This window comes from Aspergillus versicolor, assembly GCF_001890125.1.
Source record: "Aspergillus versicolor CBS 583.65 unplaced genomic scaffold ASPVEscaffold_7, whole genome shotgun sequence".
NCBI lineage: Eukaryota > Fungi > Ascomycota > Eurotiomycetes > Eurotiales > Aspergillaceae > Aspergillus > Aspergillus versicolor.
The window spans coordinates 1,258,192-1,270,145 of record NW_024467530.1 but is presented as its reverse complement, the minus strand read 5'-3'; the positions used below and the strand labels follow the sequence as shown (position 1 = coordinate 1,270,145).

The following is an 11,954-nucleotide window of genomic DNA, read 5'->3' as shown; positions in this document are numbered from 1 at the left end:
CATGTATTGCGCAGGAGGTCCTTACACTCTCAGCTCTATTACGAAGCATGCCAACTTTTTGGAACGTCCAACATTGAAAGACAAAACACCCTCGAGAACAAGTTCGCCGTATGGCAAGCGAATCCCCACGAATCCGTTGTATTTAACCAAGAGAACTTCGAGGCCCACCAAAAGTTCTCTACTCGCCAATTTGCATACATGAATTTACTTTATACCCATATTTGGCAAATAATTCTTTTTTACTCCATGGACTGGACTTCAGATTCATTATCTCCCTCACCAGACACCCATAAAAATATACTGGCTATCTACGAGCATGCCTCAACCATTGCCAACATAGTTCATCAACTTTGGATCATACCCAGATGCATCGCCACATCCGTGTCCGCGACGCTGTAACACCGTACTGTGTTTCTATAGAGCGCCAATTCCCACCTATTTTAGCACAACCATTTCGACGCCTTCAACACCTAGTCCTTGGTCTCACACAGGACGAATGGGATACCCTTAGCACGTACTTTGTGCACTTCGAGGATCTAGGTGTGACGGTGCAACTAGAGACCTGGCTAGAAAGGGAATTCCAGCGGCTAAAGACATCTTAATAGATGAAGTCGGTCGAGGAGAGCCGCCCGCGCCGGACCTTGTCCACCAATAAGCTGATATCATACACCAGAGGGTAATGAATAAACAAGCTTCCAGACTCGCCTTGGATAGGTGGAAGGCAACGGCAGACGGTCTCATGGGTACTGCGATATCTCGTGGTCTCAGATCAAATCGTGGATTGTCATATTGGTGGTACTCGCGTTGGCTAAACGAGCAGTGCGCACAGGCTGGAGGGTGCTGTGGAAGGGGTTACAAGTGTTGTACTAGCAGGGAGGTACGAGACCTTGACTTCAGAACTTGGGGTGGTCACTGCACGCCGGCTTGTTCTTGTTGTCTCCAGCATCTCGGCGTCGACGGGGCGATTGAGCAGCTGGCGTGCGGCAGAGAACCACGCTTCGACTCGAAGGAGGTGCGGAGAAACCGATTTAATCGTAAGATGTTGAATGCCTATGCGTTTGGCTTGTGGGAGATTACTGTTCTGTATTCTCTGGGAGATCTCTTTTAGTCTATTATACCATTTCTATCTGGTCGGAAGCTGTCGAATATATTGCCACAGACCGAACTCACAACGCAGGGGCCTGATATCTAAAGGTTCTCCACTTTCCTACGTAGCTTACTACAAAGAGTTCAATATTCAGTCAACGAGTTATCAGAGGTGAATTAAGTGGTCATATTCTATGCTTGGGATTACCAATCCTAATGACCAAGAACGTGTCCTCGTCGAGCATCTTTCAAATGGGGTGGCATTGGAACTTCCAGTGCGTATAATTGGAAGGAGTTACCTGCCCCAGGCTGCCCCATACCTGCCGTAATGGGTATTTCTTGTCCTGGATCGTACCCTCCATTTTGGCTGCCCTCTGGATTGTGCCTTCCCTGATTACTCGGCCCGGACCGTGTAAAACTGTTTTGGGAAGGCACCTACTAAGCCGGGATTTCAACTTAGGAAGCTACGGCCCTAGGACAGGGGAACGACTGAGGTTACCACCTAGGTAGGTAGTTTTGGCAAGACGTTCGAGGGATGAGAAGAATGGAGAGGGAAAATAATCAAGACACTTTCAGTTGCGATCCTTGATTATGCCCTGTTCCAGCAATCAGGGAGATGATCCATTCTGTCCAGCCTGGTCCGCGATTCTCAGCCCGAAGCCGAGTTTCTGTCTGTATTCTTTCCAGCGTCATCATTTGATGTGGGTGGAATATACTGGCAAGAAGCTCCCTCGCAGGGGCATGGCTTTTTTCGACCTCCACCTGGGTTTTATATCTCGCAGTTGTACCCAAGTGTGTTTGCACTGAAGGAAAATGCACTGTTTGATCCAAGTCGGCATTATATTCGAGAAGAAGGCAGACAACCTCAAAGAAAGAGCTATCCTGAAGGGCTTGATGCCTGCTTCGCTCATAAGTAAAGAGTATGAATAACTCCCATGTTGTTTGTCCGCCATATATATGAATACGCTCGTTGGGATCGGCGCCTCGGGAGAGTAGGGCAGCGACAAGATCGGTTTCGATCCCTGCAACGTCTCGCTCCCGGTAATACGGAAGATCACTGGGAGTGACACGGGTCGGCCGAAGAGCATAATCTAGCAGGGGTCGGCCCTTTTTGGTTATTTGGGATGGCTCTCTGTCTAGTGCATATTCAACATAATGCCGTAGTCGGGCCTGGGTGGCCAGCCCTAGATAGGAGCAATGGCCTCGTTCAATCCATCGCACATAGGTGGTGTTTGATGGTGAATCCCTCCCATGAGTCCAGTGTACACGTTCTTCTTTGGCATGTATAGACATGACTCTGTCAATCTCGTCCAAAAGAGGGAATTGGGAAGTCGATTGACCTAATTGTTCCAAGTCGTGGGCGTAGTAAAGGATTTCATCCACGAGTGTAAAAAGTCCGTTTGACGAGCGGCGGAAACTTTCTACTGGGTAGCACTTCAGCAAGGACAATAGCATCCTACACAATGTCTTTTTGCTGCAGAAATCTTTGGATACCTGACTGTGTAGTGCAGTGTGATGATTGTCCCGAAGGAAGTCGCGCACAGTTCGGTGGAGAAAATCCACAGACTGGTTGAAAAAAGCATCCTCAGAATCATTTGTACGGACAAGAAGCAGGTCTCCGCATCGGGCCTGTAGCTGCAGTCGCCAGTTTGCATGGGTGCCCAATATATCGCCGGTAGTCAAAGCCTTCACGTCTGCATTAAGAGCGTAATGCTCGTCCATCAACTCACTCTCTAGGAAAGAGAGTGCAAATAATGGGAGTGGGCTTGCGGACTCAACAGTGATAAGGAATATGCGCGCCGTGTCTTTGCGGAAGAAAGGATCGATTCTATTCAGAATTCGGGTGAAATATTGGTTCAGCTCCTGTGGCAAACTTCTAAGGCGTGCCTCCAGCGTGCTGTACGTTTCCCCAGTATTGATATCTCTCAACAGATCCCGGACAACGAGGAATACCCAAAGCCACACGCCGTTTGCGCGCTCCGCAATTTCCACGACAAGATGATGGCATCGGCTATCCCTTTGCACGAGATCGTGAAAAGTGCAATTGTTGGTAAGCATACCGTCGACGTAAACCTCCATGTCCTTTCTAGTGAAATCCTGCAGCATAAACATGCGCTCCGGGTGGCTCAACTCCTTTTCGAATGCTGGCCATGGCCGACTAGAGGCACAAATTTTGACGTTTGGGGACTGAGCCAAGCTTTTCAGGACATTGATAATTTCCCACTCACTGCCATCATATTCATCAAGGCCGTCAATGAAGAAGCAGAATTTAGCGGACGACCCTGCGTTGACTAAGTTATTGAAGGCGCCTTTCAACTCTGCTATATCCCATGGTTCCGAGCCCTGGTGGTTGGGACAGATTTGAGAGACCAGCAATGGATCGAAACGGAGGATCTGGTATAGTATACTTTGCAGGAGGCCCAGCTGAGACTTTTGCATATCCACTCCGGCATTCCAGAAATAGAAGTTCGCAATAAACAACCGCTCGTCCCCGGCCCAGCTTTTGAGCGCGAGCTTTGTCCTCTCGTGGTCGACAATGTACTTCATTAGTGTGGATTTGCCGCTGCCCGCCTAAGGCAAATATTAGCATATAGATGTTAGTTTAGAGGTAATGGTTACCCTACCAGACCGTTTACCCAGTATATCCCGCTGCACCTTTCAAGCCATTGACCGAGTGTAGTTGTCGATCCATCTAGAGCCCAGCCCAGTGTATTGAAGTGTGCAGTGTCAATCTGACTATGGCGTTTTGTCATGGCTTTGAACGTCAGGCTTTCAATTACCCTTTGTCGGTACTCAACGGATCTACCCTCCTGGACAAGATCGATGAGAGTTGAGTGTAGGTCAATCAGCTTTAGGGTATACCCTTTTCCCGTGGGCAGCATGGTGGATTGTGCTGCGAGAGCAATCGACTCCTTGAGATCAGTGAGCTTGTTTAAGGTCTGATGCTCTGCAATTTCGAGTTCACGGCGGAGATCCTCCAATACTAGCACAATGCTCGAGTACTGCTCTTTCTGAGTCGTCCGCGCGACTCTTTCCCGTAGCTGCCTTTCTATTAGGCACAGCCTATCCCAGAGCCTTTGGATATCTTTACGTCGTGTAAATACGGATATAGAAACTCTAACACTTTCCAGCATGCGGTATTTCGTTTCTTTGCGCACCTCTAGCGGCGTTAGCTCTGCTAGAAGGCTGTCTGCAATCGCGTTGCATTGGCCAGCGAGAGCACAGATTGCGATGTCGTCCTTGGACAGTGGCCGAGAAAGCGAACTGGGTCCAATATTTTCGTTGAGAAGCTTGATATCTTCCACAATCATCCGGAGCTCAGTCAGATCTTGTTTAGCCCCAGCGCTAGACTCGTAGGTCTCTTTAGCATCGTGCAATAGCCGAAAGCCAATGTCTAGGAACTGAGCAATGGCCGCAGCCAAACCCACGATGGAAAATGGATCAGGCATGGTATATGAGAAAGGAGAAGAAACAGGTAAAGTGGAAGAGGTCAAGGCAAGGCTGCCTGATGATGATCGTTTACCATTACACGTGACGAAGCAGGATCCCTGTCGTGCCGGACGAGGCTGAAGCAGTCTCTCTTCCCTCAGCCTCTTCTCCCCTTCTTATCCTTGCCTACTTCACTGCGAACCTGGTTTCCAGATGAACCAGCATATCAATTTTGAGGGAAACGAACACCGGCCATTGCTGGGCAGTAACCTGGACGGGTCTGTACCATGGTCAGAGGACGACCGCTGGTGGATTCGTATCCCCGTGCGACAGGGGCTCTTCCTAGGACGCATCGGGCAGAGGTTGATTCAGTCCTTCAAAAGGGACTATACACAAGCACTTTTCATCTTCGTGCCTATCGGTCTCTTTGCAGACTCGCTGTGTGTAGGGGATTTCTGGAAATTTTGGCTCAATTGCATTGCGCTGTTTGCTCTTCAGTCCACCTTCATTTCCACAGCAGAGTCGATCTGGCTCTTCTCGAGCCAGACAGTCGCAAATATTCTTACAGAGCTGCTTCCCAATGTGTTTCCCATATTAGTAGGATGCCCAAATCTGCCAAAGTAAAGCTACCTATGGGCCTGGGCTAACTAACTGTGTCTAGGTTGGCGTAGTGTGCATAAACGAGTCACTGATCTTGATTGCGAAATACTTCATAATTGGAGTCCTGATAAATCACCTACTTGTGGTAATTGTACCGTCTTCCAATCGACTTAGCGTCAGTATCTGATTATCTGAATTAGGGCCCAGGCTGCTGCTTTCTTGTTGGTGGTATCCACTCGGAGCATCGTATTAATTTTTCTGCGGCGAATACTATGTCGCAGCTAACCTTGATGATATCAGCCCCGTTTATTGTATTGTCTGCGTTGTCTTTCTCGGCATCTGCATCTCGTTATGTTTACTATGACTATATGCATGTCTTCCTCGCATACGCCTCCGCAGCCATGCTCCTGGCCTTCCAACTAACCTGGCTTATCTTCAAATATAAAACGCATACTTACCTCTTTCGACCATTCACAGAGACTGAAGATGGTGCATCCAGCGATCGTTCGGCGATATTCGAGAACGTAGAGATGTCCCTACTGTCTCGTGCAGCTTATATTCTCTGGCTCGCGATGGTCCTTATTCTTGCTATCCAATGCACAGATAACCTCCTCACCGTTGGTGTCTCGCTTTATGGGAACCCATTTGGCGGCGGCGTACTTCTTCCATTGTCAATCAGCTCTCCGGGAATTATCAAAACATACCATCTCGCGAAAGCTGGGCGGATGGACACAGTGATCCATCTCACGGTTGATACGGCCATTGGACTCTCCTTTTTTACGCTACCAATTTTGGTTTTCGTCAGCACCAGGGCCAAGACGATTATTTCGAATTCTTCCATATTCATGAATGTTATCCTATTCATGGCTGTGTTTACAGTTACCAGGATCATCAAAGATGGAACTATAAACTATTTAAAGGGTTGCATGTGCTTAGCTCTGTATGTTAGCTCCCCCTAACAGCTTGCATGCTGCGAGTTCTAACTTGCGTACAGCTATTTGATAATCGCATGCTCTCTTTATATTCTACCTGATAGCGCAGATGACGGAGGATGGGTGTTGTAATCACCGCAGCACATTCCAGTGTAATGGTCAATTCATACCCGGGTCAAGAGAGAAAATGCTTTTGACTTTTGAGAAATTATGTTCTGATGAATTATTCGGGAATACATTGAGCTCTCAGCTAAGCATATAATAACCTGTAACATAACTAGTTAATGTTAGAAAAGGACAACTCTGGATGGTGAACTCTATTTCTCACGCCTGAGCCGGTCAAACCTCTCCGCAATAGCCTCCAAACTGGGTCCCTTTGTCTCGACAAAAAACATTCAAACACAGAACAACTCGACACAAAGCCAACCTACATAAACAAAGTAATACTGCCATCCAATCGCCTCCAATCCTATTGGGTTAACTAGGGCGTTGACAGAACTCGACGCCTTGCCGCTTCTCGTTTGCTCTCTCCGAGTCTCAATACGACCAAATACTCGCAGTAGCGTCAAAGAATCCAAACCCAATTGTCGCAAATTTCAGCAACAGTCTAGTCGACCTTACGCCATTCGTTTCCACAGTCCCAGCCCTCGTCCAAGCCTGGTTCCCCGGTCAGGAAGCCGGCCATTCTCTGGCCCTTGTTCTATCCGGAGCCGTCAACCCCAGCGGCCGACTCCCCTTTTCATGGCCGGCACGGGACGAGGATAACCCTACTTTCGGCAATTTCCCCTGCGAACAGGATAACATCGTTCGGTATACCGAAGGGCTGGACGTGGGGTATAGATACTACGATCGGCAGAATACACCTCCACCATTGTTCCCATTTGGATTCGGACTAGGATATGAGACGGACTTTAGAGTCTCCAACTTGCGTCTCTTGGGTCCTACCAGCTTGAGTCTGGGTTCTGATCCCGAAGGACTGATAAGATTCACCTGTTCAGTTAAGAATCACGGCACCAGAAGCGGCGCAACTGTACTCCAGTATTATATCAGTATCCCTCAGTCAAGCACTAATAGTGGCCGTGACAGGCCGCTGAAAGAACTCAAGGAGTTCCAGAAACTAGTTCTCCAGCCGGGCGAGGAAAAAGAGGTAGTTGTGTCACTTGACAAGTATGCAGTAAGCCACTATAATGGGCGGAAGAGGTGCTGGCAGGTGGATGCAGCTAGATATATTCTCTCTGTTGGGCTCTCAGCTGAGCATATTTTCCAGGTCATGAAATTTGAGCTTGAAAAAGGATATCAGTGGACTGGGGTTTAATTTAGAGAATGTTTTGATTCCTACTCCATATCAAATCTCACAATATATTTCATCAACAACACTTCTGTTGCTAAAAACTGAATTAATCAATCATCAAAGGTATGCGTTTATACTCTTGAAAACTGATAGCTGCTAACCATGGTTCACATCAGCTTATCAGCCTATCACTGCCTACCTAACACGCAAACATAGGCTCCCTAGCTTCTAACAGGTCTCTAACACATCCTCGAAAGGCTCCACCATGTATCTCGGCTTCACACTTCCTACCGGCACGCCGACAGCAATCGGATCGACTGCGGTCGGAATCCGTAAATTCGTCGAGCTGCAGATGAACTCTCCCAGACCTCCGTCCGCAATAAATTTCACGAACGTTCTCCCCCATATTGTCAATGAGTCCAACGACCGACCAACCCAGGTCCTTGGCACGAAAAGTGCCAGGATTCTCTATGACGGAGGACTTCGACAGCTCATCATCAAACTCACTAGCAGCCCTCATGAGGTAGCACACAGAATTCTGTCAAGACAAATAGAGAAACAAGCCATGAACATGGGCATTCTCAGCGATCTGTTGCCACTCGGAAATACCAGAGTCACCTCTGGCGACATCTCGAAGGAGCCCGACTCTGCGTTCAGGCCCGTGACCATTCCTGCAGGGCGTGACCGGCGGTGGCCAACTGTGGTCATCGAGAGCGGCTACTCCGAGAGTACCATTCATCTGCGGCAGATGGCGGATTTATGGATAAGCGAGTCAAACGGACAGGTTAACGTTGTTGTCATCATCTCTATTGAGAGAGCAAGAGGGAGGATATTGGATGAGAAATGGATCCCAAATCCAACACCCCTGAGTACTGGCCCTGCTCTCCGGAGTCGCGGCCGCTCCGCGTTGCGGGAGCAAAGCATCACTCTCACCAAAGCTCACAATGGCCCAGCAGCAGTGACCGGGGCGCCCTTGGTCATTACGTTCCAGGAAATGTTCCTACGTAATCCTACGACGGACACGGAGAAGGATTTTAGGATATCAGAACATGACCTCCAAGAAATCGCCAAGATGGTTTGGGATGAAATGGAGTAGGTGAATATGGGGCCAGGTAGGTAGTCGCACGACATGCAGTGTATACGTTACCCATGACGTTTTGTTGCCTCTAGTTGCTTCTCATTGAGACTTTTCACAAGAAATGCCAATTCCAGGCGAGGAGCAGGCCATTGCATGCAAGACAGACTTTACCATTGCGCCGTAGACATCATAACCGCCATACTACGCAATATATAGCAGCCACCCTTCCCAGACGCAAGGTGGCAGCTGCAGACAGCCACTTTGGGTATACGTTATACGGATCTACAGTAGACCCGGGAGCTATCATCCAATCGCGGGACCACCACCCAGCAATGGGAAAGCTTTCCGAAACCGTTCGTGTGTAACTAAGGCGATTAGGCATACTCTGGAGTACAGGTGTGGCGACGGTGACCTCATTGGATTCATAACCGCGGAAACCAGCTCCACAGAGTTTGGCGTAACTTTGCATCATCTTGGGTAAAGGACAGAATTGAGGGACTTGGTCTCCGATCTAGAAATCGCGCATACCGTCGGTGCTGGTCCGCGAATCATGAAGGCACTCTAATAACAGGGGCGTTAAGGTTGACTCCGGTAGTTGAAGTTTGGGTGTCCTGCTTTGGGGCATTGATGGGTCAGGATACTGTGATTGTCGCTATTCACATTGTCTGATTAGAGGAGCCGCCGCAGCGAAAATATGGGACGCTTGGACAATGATATGATGCAGCGCAGTGATTAACACTGATGACATCGGTGGGCAGCTTTGTTATCCATCCTGCAGCAAGGGAAAAACAGAGGGTTATCGCCACGTGACCTGGGCAGCCACGTCATGGTACGGGGGGAACGAAGAAGCGGGCGGAGAAAAGAAAAGGGCATTGGAGAACAGGCACAACGATCCTGAAGAAACCGTTGTTTGACCATCTCTGCTATTATTTCTCTCCTGCATCATCCATCCCATTCGCTGTCTACCGGGGCTACCATATACTCTGTGGGATCCGAAAAATAACCAAGTAACAATGTCAGATTCCACGCTCTACCTCTACACCTCGCTCACTGCGGGGTCCTCCCATATCATCACCGCCACCTCGCGCTTGGAGACAATTCTCAAGGCGAACAAGATCCCATTCCGCGCAATTGATGTCGCCACCGACGATGCGGCGAGGAAACTTTGGGGTCGCCGGTCCAAGGGCAAGAAATTGCCTGGGTTGGTAAAATATGGAACTGTTGTTGGCGTATGTTCTTAACCCGTCGCTCTCTCCTGACACAGAGCGGGGGAGCCACGGGGTTTTAGCCTCACAAGCATTGACGAACATAATATAGCTGACACCATGCCACCTGTAGGACCTTGAGGAAATCGAAGAATGGAACGAATTTGGCGAACTGAGGATGCAAATCAACAGTGTGCAAGACGACTTTGATGGTATGGCTGCTACTAGCAACCCCCTGCCGCCGCCCGCGGAATCAACCAGCACAACTGCTACTGCGCCCGCTCCCAAGGCCGAAGCGTCTGCCCCCAAGACAAGCACAATAAAGATTCAGGACCCTCCCGAGAAGGAAACCCAGAAAGATGATTCCATCACCGTGGCGCTGCGTCAAGCTGGCGAAGAAGCCGCTGCCAAGGCCAAGGAAACTTCCTCTACTACTAAATCTACCGCACCAGCAGCCGCTGCTGCAGAATCCCAATCCTCGAAACCTAATGCTGACGCAGAACCCAAGGAAGGAGATGGCGAGCATACTGTACGTCGCAAGTCGGTCGCTCCTGAAATCGCAGAGACTGGGTCAAAACGGCCGCCTTTGGTGCCCGAGATTGCTGCGGTGTCCTCTGCCAACTTTCGTGCTGATAACGCTGAAGCTTTAGGCCTGATCAACCACCATCGTAACTCAAACATCGCCGCCGAGTCGAAGGAGGAGGCAGAGAACTTGGCCAAGGATTTGCGCAAATCTATCTCTGGGGATCAGCACGGAGTCCTTGAGTCGCTGCGCGAGCAAAGGGCAGCACTTCCAGTTGCAGACGCCACGGTTGAAGATGCGTTGGAGGGCTGAGGTGATAGCCAGCACAACGGTTTGGGCTTTTCTGCAAACGCTCGTTATTATGGCGGCCCTAGCGCTTTGATGGTTTTCGGCTGACTTTAATGATTAATGGATGTTTGAATGACCCGGCATTGCATGTTTGTTTTACATATGTATGGATACCACGGTGGATGCATTTTGTTTGAGCTTGTTATCTTTCGGCTCTTCATGTTGATAAGTGTACAATCAATGGATTGCTTCTCGATTATTATCCGGGGCGCTAGTTCCCACTGCCCTAACTCTGTAAGCCTCCCAAAAAAAAAAGTAATTGCCACATGCAGGAAAGAAAATTCGCAATTCGAAATTAAAAGATCTCGTTCCGTCATAACCGTCCCTTTTTTAAAGCTCTAATTATACCAACTCCGCTCAGTCGTTTCAGTCATTCCTTTCTGTATTGATCAACCGCTTCGCGCAGCTTCTGGATGACATCGCCAGGGTCCTGGGCGCCGAAGACAGCCGACCCAGCGACAATGACGTTGGCGCCGGCTTCAGCCGCCTGGTCGACCGTGCCGACACCTAACCCTCCATCAACCTCGATGTTCAAGTCCGGGTATCGCTCACGCAGCGCGCGCACTTTGGGAAGCTCCGAAGCCATGAACTTCTGCCCGCCAAATCCGGGGTACACGGTCATGACGAGAACCATCTAATCAGAAATAAATGTTAGCGCCATTGTTCACACGTCCAAAACAGTGAAACGGGAGTATATCGGATCGGGGGCGGGCTGGTAGCCACTCACGTCTGGCCGCTCCTTGTCATCCTCCGTTGCGAGAATATCCCATAGCACGTCGACGGGTGTATCCGGCTTAATTGCAATACCGGCTTGCATGCCTTCGTCGTGGATATACCGGATGAGTTCCTTGGGGCTGGTTTTGCGGGTTGTCTTGTAGTCGGCAGGGTCCTCAGCCGCTACTGAGGCGACGGCGGCTTCGTAGTGGAAGCAGTACAGATCGCAGCCGGCCTTCTTGAAGTCCTTGACCCATTTATGGGGCTATTACGGGGGCAATCTAGTTAGCATCGTTGTGATCTGGGCTGCGCTGTTTGCGCCAACTGCGCCGGCCGGGATGGACGGATCATCTCGGAGAGCAAGGGAAACAGGGTTTCTGGGCACTGACCTCCATAATCATCATGTGGCAGTCGAATGTCCCCTTTCCGTGGGGTTGGGTTGGACGGTGGACATGTGAGCGAATCTTCGTCACCACGGGAGCCCCAAAAGTGATGTTTGGGACGAAATGGCCATCCATGATGTCGACATGGAGCCAGTCTGCTCCTTGTTCAATCTTGGCTGAGCATTCGCTACCCAATGTCGCGAAGTCTGCGCTGAGGATGGAGGGGGCTATAATTGCTGGGGGAGACATGGTGGTGGTGGTGTAAGTGGGTACGTAGGAGGGATGATGGAAGTTGTTCAAGTCAACGGAATTGTCTATGTAAAGGGTATATGTACAAATAGAAGAAGACAAAAGCAACAAAAAAA

At 49.5% G+C, this 11,954-nt stretch overlaps 5 protein-coding genes across 5 annotated transcripts; 3 read left to right on the top strand and 2 right to left on the bottom strand.

Annotated features, from left to right (window-relative positions):
* Window positions 1-1,647: 1,647 nt before the first annotated feature.
* On the bottom strand, window positions 1,648-4,535 carry ASPVEDRAFT_134959 (uncharacterized protein; the record flags this gene model as incomplete). The annotated part of the gene is made up of 2 exons (XM_040807180.1): window positions 1,648-3,657; window positions 3,711-4,535. The coding sequence occupies 2 exons, from the start codon at window positions 4,533-4,535 to the stop codon at window positions 1,648-1,650; spliced, it is 2,835 nt and encodes a 944-aa protein (XP_040670122.1).
* A 153-nt stretch (window positions 4,536-4,688) lies between these two features.
* ASPVEDRAFT_152731 (uncharacterized protein) lies at window positions 4,689-6,360 on the top strand. The gene is made up of 4 exons (XM_040808321.1): window positions 4,689-5,112; window positions 5,177-5,260; window positions 5,316-6,055; window positions 6,110-6,360. The coding sequence occupies exons 1-4, from the start codon at window positions 4,729-4,731 to the stop codon at window positions 6,177-6,179; spliced, it is 1,278 nt and encodes a 425-aa protein (XP_040670121.1). The 5' UTR covers window positions 4,689-4,728; the 3' UTR covers window positions 6,180-6,360.
* Window positions 6,361-7,603: 1,243 nt separating this feature from the next.
* Window positions 7,604-8,434, top strand: ASPVEDRAFT_85764 (uncharacterized protein; the record flags this gene model as incomplete). Its single annotated transcript, XM_040817738.1, has 1 exon — window positions 7,604-8,434. The coding sequence occupies one exon, from the start codon at window positions 7,604-7,606 to the stop codon at window positions 8,432-8,434; it is 831 nt and encodes a 276-aa protein (XP_040670120.1).
* A 995-nt stretch (window positions 8,435-9,429) lies between these two features.
* ASPVEDRAFT_30822 (uncharacterized protein) lies at window positions 9,430-10,456 on the top strand (the record flags this gene model as incomplete). The annotated part of the gene is made up of 2 exons (XM_040810393.1): window positions 9,430-9,645; window positions 9,755-10,456. 2 exons carry the CDS (start codon window positions 9,430-9,432, stop codon window positions 10,454-10,456), a joined length of 918 nt encoding a protein of 305 aa, XP_040670119.1.
* A 406-nt stretch (window positions 10,457-10,862) lies between these two features.
* On the bottom strand, window positions 10,863-11,838 carry ASPVEDRAFT_54540 (ribulose-phosphate 3-epimerase RPE1; the record flags this gene model as incomplete). The annotated part of the gene is made up of 3 exons (XM_040814944.1): window positions 10,863-11,126; window positions 11,220-11,471; window positions 11,596-11,838. 3 exons carry the CDS (start codon window positions 11,836-11,838, stop codon window positions 10,863-10,865), a joined length of 759 nt encoding a protein of 252 aa, XP_040670118.1.
* Window positions 11,839-11,954: the final 116 nt, after the last annotated feature.

Excerpts from the sequence above, each read along its gene's own strand:
- ASPVEDRAFT_152731 (XM_040808321.1), top strand. The coding sequence starts at position 4,729 with ATGAACCAGCATATCAATTTTGAGGGAAACGAACACCGGCCATTGCTG. Across the intron at positions 5,113-5,176 it reads CCAATGTGTTTCCCATATTA|GTTGGCGTAGTGTGCATAAA; the intron begins GTAGGATGCCCA and ends AACTGTGTCTAG. Across the intron at positions 6,056-6,109 it reads GGTTGCATGTGCTTAGCTCT|CTATTTGATAATCGCATGCT; the intron begins GTATGTTAGCTC and ends ACTTGCGTACAG.